The following is a 25631-nucleotide window of genomic DNA, read 5'->3' on the forward strand; positions in this document are numbered from 1 at the left end:
GGAAAGGTCCATCAACACGTCCATTACACAAAACACATGCCAAAGAAAAATACAGTTAAAGATAACAGTGTACTTCCACAAATATTAAAACCAAACAAAATAGTTAGCAGTTGATATGTCCTAAGGACTTCTGTGAAAAAGGAAACCTTTCACATTCTGAAATGAAATTGGAGTTCAGGTAAATTCAGATGGCTGAGGTCAAACCCAGATTAACTGCAGGTTTCCATGAAAAACTGATCAGTTGATCATGTAGACAGGCTCTGATGGCTATTGTAACTGAAAGTCTAATATCTTCCAGGCAAATTCAGCACTTTGTGAAAGAGGTTGGTAGAGGCTGTTAAGAGATTTAAACCTCACAGGTCTTTAAAGCTAAAATGTTTTCTTATTCCATTACAGGCGCTTGGCGTTGCTGGCTAGGCCGGCGTTTATTGCCCATCCTTAATTTCCCTTAAGAAGGTGGTGGTGATTGCTGCCTTCTTTCAGTGCTGCAGTCCCTGTGGTATAGGTATGCATGCTGTTGGGAAGGGAGTTCTGCAACAATATTTCCTGTGATTATATAAAAGCTAATAACAAGTCTAAGCTAGGATGCTAAGGAAAGCTAGAGTTGTGATAGCAGAAACTCTACAACAATTTTTCAATCTCTTTAGATGTGAAAGTGATGCCAGATAACTGGAGGTTTGTTACAGCCCTGTTGAAAAAAAGAGATATGTGTGCATGCATAGGGAAGAGGCGGTGGAAGAATACAATGGTAGTAACAGGCCAGTCTGTCAAATACCGGTTAGCAGGAAAACCTCTCAAGTCCCCTATCAAGAATAAAATTCTCATTTTCAGAACAAGGGGGATCCAGCCCATTTGTTCAAGGCAAATTTTGTCTCACTAAACTGACATTGTTCAGAATGTAATAGAGAGAATCAGTGAAGGTTTTTTTTATTCATTCGTGGGACATGGCCAGTATTTGTTACCGTTGAACTCAATGGCTTGCTTGGCCATTTCAGAGGGCAGTTGAGAGTCAACCACATTGCTATGGCTCTGGAGATCAACAATGGTGTCATGGTCAGCAGTAGATGCTTAATTCCAGATTTTTTTAAATATTGAATTCAGATTCCACCATCTCCCATCGCAGGATTTGAATCCAGGTTCCCAGAACAGTAACTGAGGTTCTGGATTAATAGTCTAATGATAATACCACTAGGCCATCACCTCCCATAGGTATTGCAGTCAGTGTTTTGTATCTAAATTTAACAAAGGCATCTGATGAAATACACCTGGCCAGTTGGCCTTGCAAAGTCCTCCTCCAACTATCTTGGGATTTGTGCCAAAATTGAGAAAGCTGTCAAACAGACTTATCAAGTAACAGCCTGATATAACCCACACCCAATCCCAATGATTGCGGTGTTCAGTAACATGCTGATCCATCAGATGCTGAAGCAGTCTATGCTAAAATACCATACAGCAAGACCTGGACAACATTTAGTCTTCAGTTGATAAGTGGCAAGTAATCTGAGCTCCATTTAAATGCAAGCTAACAACCATCTTCTACATGAGAGAATTTAACCATCGCCCCATGATGTTCAACAGCATTACCTTTGCTGAAACCCCACCATCAACAGCTTGGGGTTTACCACTGATTCTTCAAAACCTGTCTACTATCTACAAGACACAAGTTAGTGATGTGATGGACTACTCTCCACTTGCTTCAATGAGTGCAGTTCACTGAAGAAGTTCAGCATCATCCAGAATAAATAAGCCCACTTATTTGGCCCCCGTCCAGCATGTTGAACTCTTCCTACCACCTTAAACATTCATTCCCTCCACCACCTGTACCCAATAGCAAGAGTGTGGACTTTCAGTAACAGTGATAGGCAACCTGCAACCCAGGGGCCATATATAACTCAACTGGTTTCTGAGTGCAGCCCATGAGACATTTTGTTATCCAACGCACAGGGTTGCTACATTCTGCTGGTTTCTGTCCATGTAATTTTTTTTAACCTATCGATATGACTAAATGTGACACAAGTAAAGCAAAGGCAAGTGAAGTGAGATGCATGCTGATTGCACACAACATTGACTATGAAAGCTTTGCACTCCCTCTCCATCCAAAGTGGAAATATTTAATTAGTTTTGTACCATTTTAAGTTGATAGTTCTAAATTATTAAGCATTTTCTATAACTTATGAAATGTTTGACAAGTATTTAATCTTATTCATGTAATCATGCTTAATGAACAAGCCCAATTTCAATCTTGTGGCTCACTGGCGGGCCACTTATACGGCCCACTCACGAACCTCAAGTGCCCATCACTGATCCATAAGATACACTGCAGCAACTTGCCAATCCAACTTTGAGAGCACCTTCTATTTTCCAAATCCATGACCTCTACCATCTATGACAAGGACAGCAGTTGCATGGGAGTACCACCATCTGGAAGATCCCCTCCAAGCCACACGCCATACTGAGTCAAAACTATATCACCATTCCTTCACTGCCACTGCGTCAAAAATCTAAAACTCTTATTCTTAACAGCACTGTGGGAGTTCCTACACCACAAAGACTGCACTGGTTCAAGAAAGAGTACCACCACAAGGACAATTACGATGGGCAGTTAATGCAGGCCTTCTGAGTGACATTCCATGAAAGAATAATAGAAGCACAATGCATGCAAGGGACTGAGGTAACTTAGGTGCACAACTGGCTAAGAGATCAGAGGCAGAAAGTAGTGGTGAAGATGTTTTTGTGACCAGAGAGAATTATGCAGAGATTGGTATTAGCACTATTTGCTTTACTTGTTAGATATAAATGATCTGGAGGCACAATGGTTAGTTTCCTCACAGCACCAGGGACTCGGGTTTGATTCCTGGCTTGGGTCACTGTCTGTATGGAGTTTGCACGTTCTCCCTATGTTTGTGTAGGTGTCATTCAAGTGCTCTGGTTACCTCCCACAGTTCAAATATGTGCATGTTAGGTGGATTGGCCATTCTAAATTGTCCTTTAGTGTCAAGGGAACAAGCTAGAGTAAATGCATGGTGCTATGGGATTGTGGTCAGTGTCTACTCAGTGGGCTGAATGGCCTCTTTTGCTGTGGGATTCAATGACCTGGATTTTGATATTGAAATTTTGTTCTGAAGATGGTAGAAAATTTTGCAACATTTAAATAGTGAACAAGATCATAGCAGCTTTGAGGATGGCCTAAATCGACTGGTCAATGCAATTTAATGCAGATAACTGTGAATCAATTTTTGAAGAGGCTGTAGTATTTAAATACTATTCATACAGTGGATCTATTGAGATATTGAAAAATTTTAACCAATCTATAAAGTAAGGTTTAAAAAGTATCTAAAACACAAAAACTAATTATATACAATAAACACATTAACAACTGTACACAGTATACCAAGTGGACAATAACAAACTCCTGCTTACCTCCCACTTACTATCCTGACCCTCCCTATTCCGAACACTCACTGAGAATGAGGTGTTGTCTGTGTTCTATATGGACACTTTGACCAGTTTGTCACTCAAACACATTTACCCAGAACTATAGTTTGACCTTAGCTTTATTAATAACACTGCCAGGTTAACAAAATTATTTTTTACAATATAAATTGAGTTCACTGTCCCCAAACTAGGCTAATTGCCTGAGAAACAGATACTACCTGGTCTGGTGAAGGCGATCGGGCTGTTGGATTCAATTCACTGAGCTCACATCAACAGATGAACTTAGGGTCTTCTTGACATTGTGAAATCTTGCACACCCTCTTGCATCATCCCAGGTCATAGTAACTTTGTCAGGTCTTTGCTGCATTTTATCTTTGAGAAGCCTGTTTTTACCCCACCACTCTCAAAGCCTTTCTGAAGTGTTCTCTGGCTTTCAGCCAGTAGAGTGACAGGGTGGATGAGGGTCACAGCACCCAATGATGTTAAGCCAGGCTATCCTAGATGTATGTATCTTCGTTCAGGATATGGTTGATAGCAGGGAATACACAATCAATGTATTTTTCTATTCTTCTGGCTGAGTACCTCCTGATAAGTTTTGGGCCATATTAGCTTTTGACTGTGGTGATGCTGTCTGTATTTGATCAGGTCTTGCTTGCAGTAGTTTAACTGTATATTAAATGTGTCCAATTTTAAGTTGGGCCTAATTGTCCATTTGACCAGAGGTCACAGAGAAGGGAGTGAGTTAGTGGCAGGTCAGGGAGGGAATATTTTACCACAGTGCCCAATGCAAAGACAAGAGATGGGATTCTCCAGGCTCCCAGCCACATATTTCTCAATGGCAGGGGCCAGCATGCCTTTCACTGCTGGGATTCTCTGGTGGTGCTGGCATTTCCCATTGAAGCCACCCCACACTAGGTTGGGGGTTGTGCATTGCCAGCAGGACCAACAAATCCCTCGGATGTGAATGACTGGTAAAACCTGGCCTAGGTAAGTTTCAAGAAAAAAATATACACCTAGGAAATAATGCTGTTTGTCCTGGATTACTCCAGTAAGGGCAAACCAAAATGAAAGGGCTTTCTCCTTTGCTTATAGATTGCATGGCAATCGTTTTATACTGAAGTTTAACATAGGTCAAAGCCTTCAAGCTACCAAATCTACAAAATTTTACATGCTAGCTTAGAATTGTTATACATGCTACAGTAGTTTGGAGTAACCAAGTTATCCCATGGGCTGTGAATCATCTCATTGGTGAATGATTTGAAACAGTATGTGTTAACCTCATGGAAATCTTATTTCCTTTTGAGTTTCAAGAAGTTGCTGGACAGTAAAAATTTGTCATCAAAAGATTCCCCAAGGCTTAATTTTTTCCCTATACAGCAAGAAATGTGGGTTTGCAACCCAGTAGTTTTGTGTCAAATTAGGACATTGCTGTCACCAATTCAAGGGTGTTGGGCAGCATACAATTGAGTGGCAGTCCTGCAGAACAAACTGCTCAGGCAGCAAGTACCACAAGATGGAGGTGCTCACCTAATGATAATGGCATCCTAGGACAATGGCTCCAAACTGCTTATATCCATAAAGCTTTCCTTTAGTACAAGCTCAAATAAAGGTGCTCCAACCTCCTGTGGTGAGACCAGCTGTAGATGTAGCTCAGATCTCTGGTTCACCTCTGGCAAATTGCCTTCATAATATAAAAATATTGGGTAATTGATCCCCCAATTGGACTTGAGCTCCACAGCAGATAGCCTTCACCATAGGGACCTCATCTCTAACAAAACCTCACAGAGGCAGAAAAAGGGAGCTAACTAGAGACACTTTGTTCAGAATCTCCATTGCTTTCCTACAACCCCCCCATTCAATTTCCTTGTTTAGTTTTCAATCACATCATCTAAAGTAGGGAATACCTTAGATCCCCAATTGACCTTGCAACACCATTATCAAATCACCTTTGGAAATGTGCAGTGGAATATTTGGGTTCAAGGCCAAGTTTAGATATCCAGCTCCAGAAAATGTATACCCAAATGAGGTAAACACTAAGAAGTCTCAACACCACATTGAAGTCCAACAGATTTATCTGGTAGCCAAAGCCACTAGCTTTTGGAGTGCTTGCTGCCCCTTTGTCAGGTGAGTGGGAGCTCTATTCACAGAGTATATAAAGACACAAATTCTATTTACAAAATAAATGATTGGAATGCAAGTCCAATAGGACTTTAACCTGGTGTTATTAGACTTCTTAGGTGCGTTTACCCCAGTCCAACACCACCAGCATCTCCACATCATGACCACCCAAATGGGACCAGATTAGCCTATTAACTCCTGCCTACAGGAGCAACAGACTACTGGTAGTGGTGTAGCAGGAGATATTTTGCTTAAAATTTCAGTTATTATAATCCAAGATACCATGTTTTTCTTTTGTATCCTTTACACCAAGGGGACAGTCAATTAAGTTCAAGTCCATTGAGCACAAAGTACTAGTTAGGGAAGCCTGGAAAGGTAGGGGGAGGTGTGTGTGTGGAAGGAATGTTTGCACAACTTTCACTTGCTCAATTTTCCAGTGGGTTACAAAATCTATCAACTGCTTATTTATAATAGTGGCCCATGTTTACAGTTCCTGCAAAGAACCTATTCTGACTTTGTTTTAAACTGGCTATTGGCTGAGTTCTTACACTGATACTTTTAACTGGCTGTCTTCAGAGATATGCACATAATAAAATTTGCACTATTTATCTGTAGGTGCAGTATTTTTTCAAGATCTTGGACAGTTGAAAAACACAGCCTGAACAGTGAGTTCTTCATTTCAAGAAGTTAGTTTCAAGACAGTAGGTTCATGAGTTTTATTTTTGATGTTTTAAATCAGGTGGAGCATTGTTCTCCCAACAAGTTTACAGATGTTACATTGCATTTGCATTTTACACCATGAACACCATCCTACTGCATTGGTTTAAAATAAAGATTATGATTTTACCAGTGACTTTGGTATCTTTTATACATTACACTTTTCAGAAAAATTTTACAACTGCATAAATATAAAATCTTCCATGAAAATGGTTAAAACATTCATAGACACCACCATGTGATGGTTCCAGCAAACAACTTTAATAACTAATCACAATAGCTTGATAGCCAGACCCAGATCTCAACATGGATTGAAGATTAAACAGATCTAAAGGAAAGTGTAATAAAACCCATCACCCTACACTTAACATTGCCAAAAGAAAATACAATTTGTCCTCCCTCCCCCTACACAAACTTCAGAGTGCAGTATGTTCATACACATGGGCATAACAGAAACAAAATCAAGTACCATGGCAATTTTCAGAGTATTTACAACTTGGAAAGCAAAGCTTGCTCAAAAACTGCAACATGGTTTGAAGGACCAATGAATGCACTACAGTACTGTACACTCAAACCCACACGAGGCACAAGGCAGCAATACCCAAGGACAGAAACACTGACTGCTACACATTAGTGGAATTATAATTTACAGTAATGGGCACACCCATGGCTCAAAGTAGTATCATTTACAGTAGAATAAATATGTACTACTATTGCTTTTATGTTACATACCTAGGTAAATGCAGAAAGCTAGTGTAAAGCATATAGATTAAAGTGTAGGTCCCATATGTATGACAGTTTGTTCAAGACTAATTTGAAATAAGGGGCAAATTCTAGTATGCAGTTATCAGCTCTTGACCTCAATTTTTACTTCAAAACGTCCCAGAGAGCGGTCCTTGTCACTATATTTAATATTTTCACCATACACTTTACACTCTACACGCACTTCCTTGTTTTGTGTCATATTCATGAATTGAATAGCAACCAAGGGCTGGAGGTATTTTTCCTGCAGACGCTTGCCATAGTATGGGTAGTACTGCAAAGGAAAGCCAGCGAACCCGCCCATGCCAAAGTATTCCACAGGTCCAATTTTATCTGTGTCTTCTTCTTTCTGAAGAAACCAAAAAAAACAAAAATTAAAATAAGTCCAACAAATCTTGAAGAGGTAACAAACACGTAGATAAGAGTTCTTCTCCTTTCTCCACTCTTCCTGACAACTTGGTTTAAAAAAAAAACACCATCTGTTCCTAATGTACTGTTAGCTAAGTGAAGTAGTGCACAGTTCATTCTTTGATATACACTGTTTGCATGCCTTTATAAAAAGCAAACTCAGATACATGTTGGCACTACCCTAGGAACAATTAAAGATAACTGTCAGCCACTGGCAAAATTACTGAATCATTTATTAGTTTAAAACTCTTAAAACCTACCAACTGCAGTTCCTCAATGTGCCATATTGCAATCTATGCTCTCAGCAAGGTACAATGATTCCAAATTTAATTGCTCCATTAAAAGGCTCTATTTTGGTTCAACAGATTTGCTTATAACTGACTTTAGGTACTTTTAAGCATCAACATCCTAAGTTACAAATAAAAGATCATAAATCATGTTTCACTAACTTGGGAGTAGTAACCAAAACAATTAGTCTGGATAATGCTGTTGATGTGGTGCACACAGACTTTCAAAGGCATTTGATGCAGTGGCACAGTCTTGAGAAAAACTGTAGCTCATGGAAAAAGGTAGCAACAGTGGATACAAAATTGGCTAAATAATAGGACACAGTGTAGTGGTCAATGGATATTTTTTCAGGCTGGAGAAAGTTTGTAGTCGAGTTACCTAGAGGTCGGTATTGGGACCCCTTCCTTCTCCTGAAGAATTTGAATTATCTAGATCTTGGTTTGTAATTTGATATGAACTTTAGAAGGAACAAAACTTGGAGGCATTGTAAAAGGACAATGATGTAGAACTTAAGACACATTGCAGTAAGGTGATGCACTTTGGTAGGAAGAACATGGACAGAAAGTAAAATTCTTAAGGGAGTGCAGGGGCAGAGGGATCTGGGTATATATGTGCATTAGATCACTGAAGGTGGTCAAACACCACTCGTGGAAAGCTAAGGATAGGCTAAAACTATTCAACGGCTACGTGGCCAAATGCTGAAATCCACACTGTCTATGGCAATGCTTTTTAGATTAACTGGTTGGTGTCAGATTTACATTACTCAAACTTCATGCCACTCATCTGAATCATGAGCAGCATTATGTAAATTCAAGCCATTCTACAAGCCATATCCTCCAGGTAGTTTGGAGGAATTTGATATACATTTTTTGAAAAAGAGAAACTGAACACAACTACTGGCTATACAACCATTACAAAAAAAAACACACCCTGGCTTTGATTAGAGATTGTTTACCGTTTAGATTTAATTGGATGAATATTTATGCTATCTCCAGTGACACAGTGGTGCAGGCAGGATAGCAAACTAGAGAAATCTTTACTGCAATTTTTAATACAGATGGGAGGATTTGTCAATCAAGCATTTTATAGCTGAACCCCATTTCTCAATTTGAATCTTTCATGATCCAATTGTGAAACAATAGAAAACTCGTTGATATTGCAATACTGATTTTTCCTCCCCCAAACAGAGGAACATTTTGCAGAAGAGATGCTGTTATGTAACAGAAAGAGACCAAACTCAAAAACAAGCAAACATAGTAGAACAAAAAAAAAGGACAGCTAATTAGCCATTTGTCTATTCTGCTTTTGTTTGACTGCCCATTCTATTTACTATACTGCATTTGTCAAGTATGCCCAACTTCAGCATATTGCTGCTGTGGAAGACAAACATTTTGTATCAGGTTTTACCAGTTACAAACATTCTGCCATGAAGCCATCTCAAAAAGCAATGCTATCAATTTTGTTTTAGAGGGAGGGGGCAAGATGAAAAGTGGGTAAATAAAGAGAGAAGTAATGCAGCAGCCAGAAATCAAAATGGAAAATCATGACTTTCAAACATACATGCACAGTTCTTTTTAATGCTGCCACTGAAGCTGTGGCAAACAAAAGTGGCAGGATTTCATATATAGGGCAAATATTACAAACAATTTCAGCACCAAACAAGATTGACACAGTACATTTCAGTCACCAGAAATTTCAGTGCTTTATGAAGTACTTTTAGAAACTGTTACCGTTGTAAGGAAATGGCCTTCATAGCGAGGGGGATTGAATATAAAAGTAGGGCGGTCTTGCTGCGGCTATATAGGGCATTGGTGAGGCCGCAGCTGGAGTACTGTGTGCAGTTTTGGGCGCCGTACTTACGCAAGGATATTTTGGCCTTGGAGGGAGTGCAGAGGTTTACTAGGTTGATGCCGGAGTTGAGCTATGAGGAGAGGCTGAATAAACTAGGCTTGTACTTGTTAAGAGTTTAGAAGAATGAGGGGAGATCTCATTGAGACGTACAAGATGATGAATGGGATGGATAGGATAGAGGTGGAGAGACTCTTCCTGCTCAGAAAGGACAGTAGGACTAGGGGGCACAGCCTCAAAATAAAGGGGGGGGGGGGTTTAGAACGGAGTTGAGGAAGAACTTCTTCACTCAAAGGGTGGTGAATCTCTGGAATTCTCTGCCCGTTGAAGTGGTGGAGGCTACCTCACTAAATATTTTTAAGAAGCGGGTTGATGGGTTTTTGATGAGGGGGGATTAGGGGTTATGGGGAGAGGGCGGGAATGTGGAACTGAGCCATGACTGATCAGCCATGATCTTATTGAATGGCGGGGCAGGCTCGAAGAGCCAGATGGCCTACTCTTGTTCCTATTTCTTACGTTCTTATAATGTGCAGAGCAAACTCCTGCAGATCGTGATGATGACCAACTAATTTTTTTTTTGTGAGGATAGAGAAATAAACATAGGCCAGAACACCGAAGATAACCCTCCTCTGAAACACTGCCACAGGATCTTTTAAATCTGACACAGCAGATAGATGGGGCCTCAATATATCATCCAAAGGATACCACCTCAGACAGTGCAGTTGTCCCTCAGCACCATACTGGAGTGGCAGCCTTGATTTTTATGCTCAGGTCCAGTGGAATTTGAACTCAGAACTTGTGATTCTGAGGTGACAGTATTACCAACTGAGCCACAGCAACACAATGAGCTTGAGCTTCCATGGAAGCTCTATCAGCATTGGACTGCCCAAGTACTTACTTTTTGTTGACACTCACTTGACGTGACTCAAGCCAGGCAAGATCCAGGCAGTACAACATGCCCAAGGGCATCAAACTGAAAACGCCAGGAGTGTCAGTCTTTCGGGATCCTGACTAATCCGACAACAGGGAGCTCAGAAGTTATAGCCCAATAGTTCCCAGATACATGATCCAAGCATAATGAAAGAAAGTCAAATAATTTTGAATTTTTTGCATTTGAAACTTGATATGCGGGCTTTGTTGGCTAGGCTAACATTTACTGCCCATCCCTAACATTCCTTAAGGTGGTGAGCTGTCTTCCTGAACTGCAGCAGTCCATATACACCCATTGAACTGTTAGGGAATACCAGGATTTAGATCCAATGACCATGAAGGAACAGCAATGTGTTTCCAACTCAGGATTGTGATGGCCTGGAGGGCAGGTTAAAAAAATGCACTCGTTCAAAAGGAAATTAACTAGCTTCAAAAAAGGCATTATTACCAAATTAATTCACTCATGCTCCTTAAAAACATTGAACTTGTTTAAATTGATCAATTTGACACAGCTTGCATACATTTTTCCCAAATTGACAGCCATTTCCTCCGGTCAAGTTCCAAGTGAGAAGTTTGGGAACCACATTAAGCAAACTCTATTCAACACAAAGTGCAATCATCTCAGCAAGTGGCCTTCCAAAAGAAAGAAGAAACACTTAACAGATCTCAACTTCCTGTCCAAGTAGAGGGTTCTTGTACGTCGTTCAAATAGTGACGCGAGTATAATTTTCTCACTACTAAAAACATCAATTGGTGACACATGGCATGCTGCAATAAATGGCCAACTAATCAATAATTCCTACTCTGAAAAGAACATCAGTTGAATGACAATAAAACAGAATGCTAAAGACATTTGCATATTGAGAGCAGCCAGAGAAGCTCACTTCACGTATAAAGTGAAGAAAGAACAGGTTTGCTACTATTCTCTGTCCTGCTTCAAAACCAAAATCTCTTACCTTTGCTGCACAACGAATAGGAATAAGATACGGATTATAATTTACTTGCAGTTCTTCAGGAAGGTCACTGTTATTCTTTGGAGGCTGAAAGAAAAAATATTGAGCAATCACACCCACTTAAAATTACAAATGACAATTTACATGTCTCTAAAATTAAAAGTATACATTCCTATAAAATTAGAAAGGCTGAATCTAGCTGGAACAGTGTGGACTATTATTGCACATGTTTGGTAATGACCAAACTGGCCAGCAAATTCAGAGGATTAAAAGAAGCACAAATGCAAATCTCCAAGATCTGGTCAATTCATATTCCATTTGCTTTGTAATCAATCATTCTTTAGAACATTCTGGACTTGCACATTAGTTGTCCACCTCCAGGGAAAATACAAATAAAAACAAATGCTGGCATTGCCAGTAATGCTTGCCCCACAAAAGGCTAAATTTCAACTTACTGAGAGTTAGGGGTAGACTACAAATAAATATATTTAACAGCATAATTGTTCATGCAATATCATTCAACATCTTTGACTTGAAAAATTAAACAATTCAATTGCAATCTTGCATGCAACTAAATTGTCAAATTTTAAAACTTTTTACCTGTGCTTTTCTCTAAATCACATTCCCTGCATTGGCCACTGTACCTATTTCACTTTCCTTCCCTGTTTCTTTCCCCAGCTCTAAAAATCACTCCAAGGGCCCAGATGCCCTTGTTGCAGATAACTGAGCTAGCGATGCAGGAGGAAGATGCCCATTCTAGCAAGATTTACCCCAACATACAAGCAGTGATAAAAGCAAGCTTTTCATCAATAATGAGCCAGCTTAAAGTGTATGATACTATAACTACTGAATTACAACAACCCATATTTCTTTATTCCATCATGACTAAACTGATCTAAACTATGTCAGTAGTGCTAAACAAAAATGCTTCAAGTCAAACTGCAACTATAATTTACTGGCTATCACATAACTCAGATTTTTTGCGGTTAGTGTGTCTTGGAAATTCTTAGAAATCTCGCAAAGTTTGTATTTTACCAAAAAATTGGCGCTCTGCCTTTCATTTCTTTAGTCAGGTTATTTAATTACACGTGCAAAGTATCATTTAAACTTGAAGGAACCTCACCTTGGGATAGAAGTTAATAATCCTGTTGAGCTTTGCAATAATGCATGGTCTGCCATCTGCATAGCCATAATAAGGATCTTCCAGTCCAGAGCAATTCTTAAGCCACTTACGGTTAAATTTACACACTCTCTTCTGGCCATTTGAATCATCTAGTGGGCCTCTATCAATGTACCCACTAGGAGAATCTAAAAATAAATTAGATTAACAGCACTTTATATCAAAGTCAAAATTCAAGAAACCTAAACATTGGTAATAGAGATACCAATATAAAATATCCCACTAGAAATGAGGATATGCATCTAAGGCATAATTAAATGAGCAGGCAGGAATCATCTAAAGTCCCTCATGGAACTGAAGGCAAGTTAGTGACCTGATTGGATATTAGATAGAATAGGTGAATTGAGATGGCAATTTTTAGCTGACAGATGATAGGTGGCATTGTAAACAATATAGATGGAGGCATAATATCACAAAAATATATTGATAGATTAAGTGAATGGGCAAAACAGTCAAATGGATTTCAATTAAAACTAATGTGAGGTCATCCATTTTGGCCCTAAAAATAGAAATAGAAGCAGAAGTTCCAAAGTCACTTGGGGGTCCTGGTATACAGATCATTAAGATGTCATTGGAACATCTAAAGGACTAGAATGAAGGGACAGAAGTAATGTTTCAGCTTATACAATACCTGGAGCATACCTCAGCCACCACACAAGTGAAGGAAATATTAGCCTTGGAGAGAGTAGTATAGTTTTACCAAAATGGTTGGGCTACAAGGGTTAAATTACATGGACCATATTCAGGGCGCTCTGACAGTAGCTAAGGGAACTGGTAGGATAGACAGAAGCACCTTGCTGGTTGGGGAAGTTTAAGACTAGGAGCAGCTGAGGGTGGGGGTGGTGGTACTGTCTACAAAAAAAAATACAGCCAGTCTCTACAGAAGTAAAATTATAACACTGTCACAGACAAAAGGTGGTAGGAAGCAACAACTGATGCTAGATCAATTGCTCTACTAAGATCAAAACCAAGGCATTAAGGAACACGAGGCAAAGACAGATACATGGAGTTAGGTGTCAAGTTAGGCATGATCTGACCAAATGGTAGAACAGGTTCAGGGGAACTAAAAGGCCCACTTCTTCAACCACGAGCACACCACCTCCCCAAACCTAAGCAGAGATATGAAACCTGCTCCCAGGAGTGGCAGTTTGCAATGCCACACAATTAATCAAGCTATTCAATCTTCTTCCAATCATGTAACACTTCCACCTCTGTTAGGTACCATGCCCTAACAGCACTGAATCATGAAACTCCACTGGAACTGCAATAGTTTGCCATTGCCTTCTGCAATATGGCTGACCAGGGCATTCCCACATTGGTCTGCCAGACATATTGGAAGGATTTACAGGCTGATAATCAATCTGTTGGGTCATCTTCCATGGCTGTCAAGCTTTGAAATACAGCTTAAACTTGAAGCTTCAGGCCCAGAATGGGGGGTGCTACCAATGCGCCACAGGACCTCCTCAGCTTTCTTCCATGGCTTCAAAGTGCTTGCTTTTTTATCCCATAAAACTTCAAGGGCAAAGATCAGTGACAAAAACAGAAGATACCTATAGAGCATCTCAAGATTAAAATTCAACACTGGTTTGTGAAAATGGGACGAAGTTTAACATTCACTCTAGGTGGTGCCCAATACCCTTCCTACCATTTGACTAGGCTGTGCCCAACAGTTTTGGCAAAGTTGTAATAGAAGTTTGGCCAAGAAATTAACTTTTTGTCCTAGTAATATGTCAAATTGCTACCCCTAATCAATTTTAGTCAATACTTCTTATTGATTAAGATGTAGCCAATTCAGTACAGGATGGTAGATTTATCACATCAAACCCAAGTTACTGTGCAAAGCTGCAAAACAACATGCTCAAAAAAGTATAGTGGCCCGGATTCTGGAAAAAATGCTCCATAATTTGCAAATAATTGCAGGTTGCTGGGACAATTTGGACCACTCCACTGTTGGCTTTGCACAAAGCAGCTCACCCTCATTTGCATTTTCACACCATAATACAAATTAAATGTATAGAAAATTAGAGTTATTATTTAACTGCTTTCTAATGCAGAGTCTTACATTACCAATCATCCCTTTTAAAACTGTTGTACGTCATCCCTACAGAAGCATGATTTAAATTTAAAACTGTTCAATTTATTTTTAAAAGCTTCTTTCCCCACTCTTCTCTCCAATCATTTCCACATTCCGAAATTGACACCATTCTGCTATCACCATGCTGTTATATCCAATTTAGATCAATGACCATGTATGTCTGATCCCCATGATACCCCAGTTACATCTTACCAACCCCAAAAGACCCATTTATCCTTACTCTGCTTCCCATTAAATGACTAATCCTTTAAATATGCTACCCCCTACACTATGTGCTATTAGCTTGTGTAGTATCCTTTGACGTGGTGACTTCCCAAAGACGCACATCAAGAAGTTCCTCTTTATCCATATTATTTCAAGAAGCTGAATCAATCAACTATTGACTTATCTTGCTAGAACCTTGGTAAAAAACAAAAGGTAAGCTAATCAGCCTTACTTTCCTGCTACATTTGCCAATTTCCAATCCACTGGGGCCCTTCCAGAATCCAAGGAAGATTATAACCCATGACTACCTCTACACAGATTAAAATACTATATAAATATTATTGTCACTACCATTTTTTCTGTCGTCATAACTTATTCATATCTTCCTCCTGAGGATCTTTGCCAGCATTGCCTCAAGACTGTCAAAGACAAAATGGTTCCTCTTTATGAAAAGGAAATATTTAGTCTTAGACTATGTTTTTAGGCTTAAGTTAAAGTTTAAGATTACTTTTTATTAATTTGTGGGACAAGAGCATCACTGGCTCACCAACATTTATTGCTTATCCCTAGTTGCCCTTGAGAAGGTGGTGGTGAGCTGCCTTCTTGAATTGCTGCAGTCCACCTGCTGTGGGTTGACCCACAATGCCATTAAGTGAGCAAATTCCAGAATTTTGACCCAGCGATTACAAAGGAACAATGATACATTTCCAAGTCAGGATGGTGAGTGGCCTGGAGAACTTGCAGGTGATGGTATTGCCCTTGTCCTTCAAAATGGAAATGGTTGTGGGGTTGGAAGGTGCTGTTTAAGGATCTTTGTGAATTGCTACAGTGCACCTTTGTAGATAGTACATGCTGCTGCTGTCGGTGGCCTTGATGTCAAGGACTGTCACTCTGACTTCTGGAATTCAGCTCTTTGTCCATATTTGGACCAAGGTTGTAATGAGGTCAGGAGACGAATGACCCTGGCAAAACCCAAAGTGGGCATTATGAGTAAGTACTGCTCGACAGCAAAGAACAAGAGCATGGGAAACAGGCCCTTCGGCCCAACGAGCCTATGCCACCATCTTAATGTGTTTTTCCTCCTTCACCCTTGACCCATGTCTATGCTTATGGTACCCATTGGAAACCAGATTAAGGGGAGAATAATTTAGGGACAATTTATTACACCAATCAGCCTAAGAGCACACCTTTGGGTTGTGGGAGGAAACCTGAACACCTGGAAGAAACCCACTGCTGACAGCCCCTTAAATCACTCTAATGATGATCAAGAGTAGACTGATTTGGGCAGTAATTGGCAGGGTTGGATTTGTCCTGCTTTTTGTGTACAGGACATACTGGTGCAATTTTCCACACTGTTGGGTAGACAACAGTGTTGTAACTACTGGAAGAGCTTGGCTAGGGGAGTGGCAGGTTCTGGAGAACAAGTCTTCAATACTATTGCCAGAATGTTATCAGGACCAATGCCTATGCAGTATCCAGTGACCCCACTCATTTCTTGATATCATGTGGAGTTGAATCAAATTGGCTGGAGACTGGCATCTAAGATGGATGGCATAGTGGTTAGCACTGCTGCCAGTGCCAGGGACCCTGGTTCAATGCCCAGCTTAGGTCACTGTGTTGAGTTTGCACATTCTCTGTGTGCTCCGATTTTCTTCCACAGTCCAAAGATGTGCAGGTTAAGTGAACTGGCCAGGCTAAATTGCCCCTCAGTATCAGGGGACTAGTTAGGGTAAATGCATGGGGTTAATGGGGATAGGACCTGGGTGGGATGATGGTCGGTGCAGACTCGATGGGCCAAGTGGCCTCCTTCTGCACATTTGGATTCTAAGCTGGAGACCACTGGAGGAGGCAGAGATGGATCATCCACTTAGTACTTCATCATACTTCTCCTTCCTTCAACAAAGGCCACTTGGAATGCAGGAACTCAACTGTTTTCTGAAAGCTAACATCCATATATAAGAATCTTCTATAAAGCCCAACAGACCTCAGGCAAGCAGGTTATCCAATTGATTGCTAGATCTGAACATTAGTTACTTCCTCTACATAAGAGAATGTAGGAGAACATTGTACACCTCAATGAAAATATTGTAACTGCTTTACTTCTGCTATGAAGTTGGAAAGGGGTTTAAATTAGGCCAATTTAACGGTTGTATTCATGACATTTTGTAGTTATCTGATTATTAGCCTCAAGAGTTAGCCTAGTTAGGATTTTAGTTTCAAGTATTAACCAGGCCAAGTTGATTGTTTAAAGAACAAATGCATGGACACGAGGAAGAAAGTGCCTGCAACTTCTGAGTGTCAATGACCAACGGATTAGCACTCCATTGTGACTTGCCTCCACTTGAAATCCAAATCTGGCGTCTTGCCTGACCATCCTGACTCAGTTTTGCAATCAGCAGTAGATGGACAACCTACTCATTACTGCACATCTGCCCACAAACTTTCTACAGGCTTTTAAGTTGCTTGAACTCAGAAATCCATTTCCCCCAGTGGGGTTTGGGACCTAGGTGAACAGGGCAAGACACCATAAAAGGACTGGGCAGAGTCTAAAGCGGGCCAAATTATGTGCAGAAAACAAAAATGCGATTGAGATAAAGACAGTCAAAAATTTTTTTAGATCACCAATAATTAAATCCTTAAGGAATGCAATTCCAACTTGCCAAAACTTAAATTAGTGGGCAAGTATGGTAATACCACACATTCCAGCATAGGGAAGCTTCTGAAGGAAAGAGGCAACCTCCCACATTCTGCATTGAATTGAGCAAGGGCAGTCCAATATACAGTACTAACAATGGCAAGCATGGATATTCTCCCTTATAGAAATCACAGAAACCCTACAGTGGAGAAGGAGGCCATTCAGCCCATTGAGTCTGCACTGACCAGAATCCCACCCACGCCCTACCTACTCCCATATCCCTACATATTTACCTGCTAATCTCTAACCTAACACATCTCAACTCTGAAGGGGCAATTTTTTTTTTTTAAGCGTGGCCAATCAATCTAACCTGCAAATCTTTAGACTGTGGGAGGAAACCCACATAGACATGAGAACGTGCAAACTCCACACAGTAACCCAAGCTGGGAATCAAACCTAGGTCCCTGGAGCTGGGAAGCAGCAGTGCTAACCACTGTGCTACCATGCCACCCACATGGTTAGAAATCAACAGTCCTTGAGCAGGAATTTCAAAGCCACTGGGTTCAAATTGTTGGAAGTAAGGCTTCAACCCTGAATCTTGTGTGGCAAGACTGCCCTTTTCCAAAGCTGACCAATTTAAGACAATTGTATTGCAACAAAATTCACAAGCTGATCTTGTCCAAACAATTAGAATATTTAAATATAAACCAGCGTTTCCAACAATCTTCAAGACCAAACAATTCAAAACATTGTCCAATAATTTTAATTGCATAATTTGGAAGTTATTGGAATAATACAGACAAAATTTAAAGGACCATGATTAATGACCAACATGTCAAAAAATAACACATTGTCCAAAAAACTTCTCTACATGTGACACTACATAGTACTTTAGTCTCTGCAGCAGCTGTCATCTTTTGCCAAAATGTACAAGCTGAGGAAGTGTACAGCCTGATGCTTTCTTCATTGTCAAACTTAAATTAGGCTAATTAAACCAACATTCATTTGCATTGAATAGTCACTGAGTGAGTAACTTTATTTCAACTTGTAGTTGTGTTTTAGAACATGGCAAAGCTTGCTCATCCTTGTGTGGATGCGTCAAAAATGCATAAAGTGTGACCTGAATTAGCCTATTTAAACAAAACTATTTGGCTAAAAAAACTGAATTAGCAAAAACATTAGGCATCAAGACTATGGCAGGATATTGCTGCCAGAAAATAGTATCTTTTGACAATCAGTTGGTGGGCTCTGCTTCTGTAGCAATATGTGTACACAGAACTGAATTTAGTCTCATGGAGCGACACCATGTGGGTCATTCTTAAACTACATCTTTAAAAAAAGTGCCAAGAATAAATGAAAAAGCAGATTAGTGACTTAGAGGCTCATTTAATCAAGTGTCAATTTTAGCTTATCCTCAAGTAATTAACCACTCTCAAATTAGTGGCCATTTCTGTAGCTTGAATACAATGGTTTGGGAGTGGGGGGGGGGGGGGGGGGGGTCTTGCATTATGGAAGCACAACTACCCCAACAAGATGAAAAATTAGAGCCCAAATATGGTTTATTTCAGCCACATGATTCAGCCAAACATTCCAATAAATTGATTACACAATTCAAAAGGGAAAAGAGCTTACTCCTTGTCCTGGTCAGAATCATACTCTTGAACAACACCACACAACTGGTCATTTATGTTATTACCATTCACAAGAACTCAGTATGATAAAATGTTAGCAGTTCAAATGCAAACATTTTAATATGGATGTTATTCATATTTATTGTTGCCTCTCAAAAAGCAAAAAGTGTAGTTAGGTTGAGCTGTTATCCAATGATCAATCTCCTTTTCATCAACAAGTTGAGACCACCACCCCTCCAATGAAACATTCACCCAGAAAGTCTAAATTATCTATTTTATTCATCTTTTGTTTCACTGAGCTAAAAATTAAAACATTGCCAATTGTCATAAGTAATTTGTTGTTTATATATTGAAAATTGTAAAACTACAAACAGCCAACCAAAAGGCCAACAAAGCTCTCACAGGACTTCAAATATTTGTTTGCAAAGGAGGCAACGAGATAAAGTACTTCAGATTTGATAAGTGAGTCAATTTTCTAATTTGAGTAGTGTTTAATCCATTTAATATAATAAATATAAGTAGGCCACTCAGTCCCCTTAAGCCTGTCCCAATCAACAAGATCATGGCCCATCTCTGCCTATTCCCCCAGAACTTGGCTCTCTTGTCCATCAAAAATCTATCCAAGCCAGCCATGAACATATCCAATGACCCAATGTCCACTGCTTGCTGGGGGAAGACAATGCCAACCGAATAACCCTGAGACAGGAAGTTATCATCTTAAATGGGAGAGCCCCTTATTTTGAAGCCGTACCTCCAGTTTTGGATCTCTGCATGAAGGGAGCATCCTTTCAAGTCTATCTTATCAAGCCTCTTCAGAATCTTATGCCTCAGTACATATCACCTCACTCTTATAAGCTCCAATAAGCACAGGCACAATCTGTAGGGCAGCTCCTTCATCCCAGGAATCAGCCTAGGAACCTTCTCTAAGCTGCTTTAATTGCAAATATATCCCTCCATAGGCAACCAAAAGTGCACGTAGTACTCTAGATGTGATCCCACTAATGCCCTGTACTCTTTAGCAAGGCTTTCCTCTTCTTATACTGCATTCCATGCAATGAAGTCAACATTCCATTTGCCTTTGAACTACTTGCTGTACCCACATGCAGATTGAGCTATAATATATTCTAGTCCTTCATCCAAGTCATTAATATAGACCGTAATCTCAGAATCCCTAGTGCAGGAGGCTATTCAGCCCATCGTGTCTGCACCAACTCCTCTATCTTACCCAGGTCCTTTCCCCAGAACTCCACATATTTACCCTGCTAATCCCCCTCACCCACACATCTTGGGACACTAAGGGACAATTTGGCATGGAATATCTACCAAACATGCAGATCTGGATTGCGGATGGAAACTAGAGCACCCACAGGAAACCCACACAGACAGGAGGAAAATGCACAAATACCACAGTCACCTATGGCTGGAATCAAACTTGGGTCCCTGGTGCTGTGATAGCTGAGGCCCAACACTGATTGTTGCTATACTCCACTAATTAAAGTTTGCCAACCTGAAAATGATCAGCTTATCCCAACTGGTTCCTGTGTTATCAAAGTCCTTTACCAATACTAATACATCATCTCCAACATCATGCACTCTTATTTTGTGCGGCACCTTATCAAGTGCCTTTTGGAAATCCAAATACACTACATCTACATGTGCCTCTTTATCCATTCTCCTAGTTACACCCTCAAAAAAGAAATTTGTCAAACATGATCTTCCTTTCACAAAACCATGCTGACTTGTCTGATTCGAAATGTTACATTTGCAGTTTTCCAACTTGCTGTAACCTTTCCAGAATCTAAGTTTTGGAAGATTGCAGCTAACTATATAGCCATTTCTTTTCAGACCTTGGGATGCAAGTCATAAGATCAAAGGGACTCTTCCTCTGGTGATGATTCCTCCAAGTTCCTCTCACCATTTTGCCTCTTGATTTTTAACTATTCTTGGAATGCTTTGCATCTTTTACCATGAACATGGATACAAAATACTTGTTCAAAACTTCTGGCCATGTGAGGGAGTCATATGCTTATCAAATCAAAAACAGTTACCTAAACTTACCAGAACAGTCCTCAAAAGGAGTGTTGCCAACCTGAACGGTTTCATTGTAAAAATCCAAGAGCTTGTTCATACTTTTCACAAAACTTACGTAGGATGTTGGGTTCGACATACTAAAGGAAATTTCCGTTTTAAACAAATATGGTGAATGTGATAGACCTAAAATGGAAGTTAAAATTCAATGAATCAAATATACATATATTTAAGCTTTTATTACATTTAAGATAGTTACTCTTCAGTAAACTAACATGTCTTTGTATATTTCTGAAATTCAGAATGCAATGTTAAGCTGAAGTAATCATGATTTAATATGCTATCTTCACAGATCAAACCCATCAGTATTAGGGACAGTCAATAATTAGTTGATTTCTGCACAGCACAAATACATCTGCATTAAGTTTTTAAAATGAAATAATCAGCCAAATTGTTCCTAATACAGAGACCCTTTATTCATTCATGGGATGTGGCCATTGCTGGCCTGAGCCAGTATTTAATGCCCTTGAATGGAGTGGTTTGCTCAGCCATTTGAGGACACCTAAGAGTCTGGCATTTGCTGTGGATCTGGAGTCACATGGGCCAGACCTGTCAAGGACTGCAGCTCTTTCCCTAAAGGGCATAAATTCCAATTCTGTTTTACTGAAATTTTGCACACCATCTATCATGACGGAATTTGAACATGTCTCCAAACCATTGACCTGCCCCCTGAATTGCCAAATGACAAGACCACTGCCTCCCCCGTTGGAAACAAATGCATGCAGAGATCAAGATTACTAAAGGTTTGCGCATAAGTAATTGTTACTTGCATAATAGAGGACAGCCACACCTCAGTGAAGAGGACAGATTAAAACAGTTTAATGGCGTTGGTTTTAAACATGCAAATCTACATTGTGGTGTATAATATAATTAATCTGCACCCCAAATAAAGCCTTACTTTATTTGATACTGAACACAGTATAAGAACATCGTGATACGAATGGATTACGCGGTATTTTTATAGGTACAAACGATCACTTGATGAATTCCATTTATGCATTTAAAAATAAAATCAATCCTAAAATAAAGCAATTAATCTTGTGCAATATTCATAAAATCCGACTTCAGTTAAGTGTGGGGGAGGCTGGAGTGTGTGCATACTGGTAAGTGACCTTCATAGTACCACTCTGCTGGGAGGCAACTATGACACGCAGGCTTTTCCATTGCGCCTCTGTCGGCAACCATGGACAACAAATGGAGAAGCACTCGAGCATGAAGTAATTTATGCCACGAAAAATCTAATTACACAAGCTTCCGACACCTACCCCGTCCTCATCTTCCACCGCCTTGTGTACTTTTAAAAATGCAAAACCAATATACCTGGAGGCGCAACTCTGTCCTGGTATTTCGGTTCGAATTCACTGATCGTGAGCAGCAGTACTTGAATAGTTCCGATGAAAATCCCAGCGAGGCACCCATAAAAGATCAAGTAGAACAAGAATATCTTGACTACAGGAAGAATACAGATAACCAAACATTACTAGGTGTTTTTTTTTGGGGGGGGGGAAGAAGAAAGAGAAAACCTAGCTGGTTAAACACAAAGTGGAAAATGCAATAGAAACGGTTCCGATTCATTATCGAAGTGTCCGAATCTTGTTATTAGTTTGCTTTTCAAGCAGATTATTTCACTATCACTGTAAATGTGAACATGTAAAGAAACTGGTTGAGAAAGGCTATGCATGACTCAGTGGGGCTGAGGGGTGTAATAGTAATGGCCCACGCTGATAAGATGTCCTCCAGCCTTTCAGACAATGAGGTACCGTTGATACTTGCAGCAAAGGACCGTTCAGAAAATTTCCATCCGATGACGAGGAGGGAGTGTTCAGCCAGACAGAGAGAGAGACAGGGCCAATAATTTATTGGTAATGAACTTGCATACTCGTGATAGGGTTGCGTAATGTTTATTGGTGCAGTGAAGGTGGAAAAATCGATAGGAAAGCCCGATGCCAACAAATTTAAAAAAGAAAATGCCAGGCCAAGTTGTCCTTTTAAAAAAAGGACGGCTCCCACATCCACAGCACCATTTGTTTGCTTGTTAGCAAAAGCTGCCAAGATCGCGCCGGCGGTCAAGAGTTTGCCAAAAAATCTGGGCTACCAATTAGTAACATGCTCATGAAGCCAAATCAATATTCCTGATCAGAAGGGGAGCAGACTTATAGACAGGTGGATGTGAAAGGACTTTTATCCACAAGGGCTGTCTGGGCACCAAGATAACCATCGGTTGCTAAGAGACAAAAAAAGAACTCGGACCATTTTTTCCTCCTGAAACACACACACACGATAGATAAAATCAGTCTTTTTGCCTCTTCCCCCCACTCCCAATTATGTTTTATTGATTCCTAAATCTCACTCCAAGGAAATTCCCTGGATCTGATTAGTTAGTGATGTTTTTGGAAAATGGTGATTTCAGATGTACCCAAGGGGAGCAATGTCGAGCGGCTGGGTGGCGTGCTGCAAAGCGTACCACCTTGAATAACCTTGGACTGCGGAAATTGTGCCTTCAAACTTCTTGCTTCCCCACACCCGAGCTCTTCCCCCTCCTTCCCGCCGCCAATCACATGTTTGTTCAAAAATTAAATCAAAGATCACCAAACATTAAAACGAAATACTGTAGAGTTCTCCCTCTCCCACTCCGCACAAGCACCAAAATGAATCTAACGTTCAGACACTGCACGGAAGCAATGTCCTTCACACTGACTTTTATTAAAAACACACACACATCGAGTCACGCACATTACATGAAGGCGGAAGCTGGTGCCATTTACCCGCTCGCTTCTGGCACTCAACACGCACCATTTTACAATCAATCTTGTGTCTAAAAATGTGCAAAAACGCACAAAAAAAACAGCCCTCACACGCAGAGAAAAATCACAACAGAAAATCTCCAAACTATTCTCCGGCGACATTTCACAACGCGGTCCATTAACCGAGATCAAAGGCGGGAGGCCGATTACTTACACTTTTTTTAAAAAAATGAGGAAAAGACACAACGGCTTACTTACACCAACTACTGCCGGTTCTGCCTAGAAATTGCTTCTTCTCGGAATCCCAGAGGAATTTCTTCCAGTCTCCATCTCCCTCCTTGGCCTTTGCCCGTGCCATGCTGCCTGGAGGAGACTGAGGGTGGTGCGGTTGGGGGGGGGGGGGGGGGGTGAGGAGGAACAGTGTTTGTGAGAAACTTGGCCTGGCTGTAGAGCGGATCCCTCGCGGCGACTGGCGCGCGCCCTCCCTCGCGGCGGCAGTTACTCTTCAAAAATAAACGGCTGCTGGAAGCCGCTCACACTCGAGGCGTCAGTTCCACCGGGCGGGCGGCCGGCGTGGATGGAAGAAGTGGGGAAGAAAGCTGTGAGAGTCGGTAAGGTGACTTTTTTCCCCCTCTCTCGTTTCTTTTTTGAAAATATATAAATATCCTCTTAAGCTGGAGGGGGGAAGCTGGTGTTGTTGTTGTTGTCAGGAGGAAGGGCAATGGGGCGGGTGGGGAGGGGAAAGGGGGGGAATGAAGGGTAAGCGGAGTTTGAGCAGCTCTTTTAGGTGTCAGGGAGTTCCGCCCAAGGTAAAGGGCTCACTGACTCTGGATTTTATCGGCGGCCACTCCGCCTCGCCTGCTTAATGAATTATTCCAGGGCACCAGCCAATGGGGAGCGGGCTCCCTTAGTGACGGACAGGCTCGGCCCAGCCTACCCGGCGCGGGGGGTGGGGTGGGGGGGGGCGTTGAGCGGCCCCGGCTGAATGTGACACCGTGGAGCAAAATGCTGATTTACTGCATTCTTCACACACCCAGAGTTGTGGGCAATAGTGGGAGGGGGACATGTTCAGCATCTTAACCTGTGGCGCTGCTGACAGCAACATAGCATCACTTTACCATGGCTGCCAGTCTCTTTTATGAGGGGAAAGGCCGTAAATCAGTGACTCCTGTCGATGCAATTAATTCCATGCGGCCGTACTTGAATGAACAATATAAAAAACCAGAAAGGCCTGATTCATACCGCTCCACAACAACATCGCTCAGAATAGTCTGACGGACTTAGCAATAATTGGCAGCTGTTTGAACGACAGTGAGCCTCCCAAAGGTTTGAAATTTAGCTCCCGAGTCCCACTATTCCGCTGTCCCCCCCTCTCCCCCAATTCCTTTTTTTAAAGGACATCCTTCATAAAGGATCATTTTTTATTAGTTCACAACCTCCTCCGCTTGGTTCACTCATGATGGGGGAATTAATAAACTGTATAACAGCTCCTAGAGATGTCTGTGCCACGGTAAACTGCACTCAGATGCTGACTTTTGTATCCAATCGCCAGTGAAAGATTTCAACCTAATTTATTGGATGAGGAAAAATAGGAT

General features: G+C 40.8%; 2 protein-coding genes across 3 annotated transcripts in view; one reads left to right on the forward strand and one right to left on the reverse strand.

Annotated features, from left to right (window-relative positions):
• Positions 1-6811, forward strand: part of nme7 (NME/NM23 family member 7) — a 177248-nt gene extending 170437 nt beyond the window's left edge. For both annotated transcript variants that reach the window (XM_080203803.1, XM_080203798.1), the window contains one exon: positions 6169-6811. In XM_080203803.1, coding sequence (XP_080059929.1) covers positions 6169-6201 — 33 coding nt within the window. In that variant the 3' untranslated portion in view covers positions 6202-6811. The remainder of the gene's footprint in view (positions 1-6168) is intronic.
• Positions 6255-24831, reverse strand: LOC145353244 (sodium/potassium-transporting ATPase subunit beta-1-like). Its single transcript, XM_080203805.1, has 6 exons — positions 24295-24831; positions 22613-22741; positions 21263-21418; positions 12583-12767; positions 11463-11546; positions 6255-7381 (listed from the first exon to the last, which is right to left on the reverse strand). Exons 1-6 carry the CDS (start codon positions 24392-24394, stop codon positions 7118-7120), a joined length of 918 nt encoding a protein of 305 aa, XP_080059931.1. The 5' UTR covers positions 24395-24831; the 3' UTR covers positions 6255-7117.
• Positions 24832-25631: the final 800 nt, after the last annotated feature.

The sequence above is a fragment of the Carcharhinus amblyrhynchos genome, chromosome 15, assembly GCF_965287045.1.
Source record: "Carcharhinus amblyrhynchos chromosome 15, sCarAmb.v2.hapA, whole genome shotgun sequence".
In the NCBI taxonomy this organism is placed as follows: Eukaryota; Metazoa; Chordata; class Chondrichthyes; order Carcharhiniformes; family Carcharhinidae; genus Carcharhinus; species Carcharhinus amblyrhynchos.

Excerpts from the sequence above, each read along its gene's own strand:
- LOC145353244 (XM_080203805.1), bottom strand. The coding sequence starts at position 24,394 with ATGGCACGGGCAAAGGCCAAGGAGGGAGATGGAGACTGGAAGAAATTC. Across the intron at positions 11,547-12,582 it reads TTATTAACTTCTATCCCAAG|CCTCCAAAGAATAACAGTGA; the intron begins GTGAGGTTCCTT and ends TTTTTCTTTCAG. Across the intron at positions 7,382-11,462 it reads CTATTCGTTGTGCAGCAAAG|AAAGAAGAAGACACAGATAA; the intron begins GTAAGAGATTTT and ends TGGTTTCTTCAG.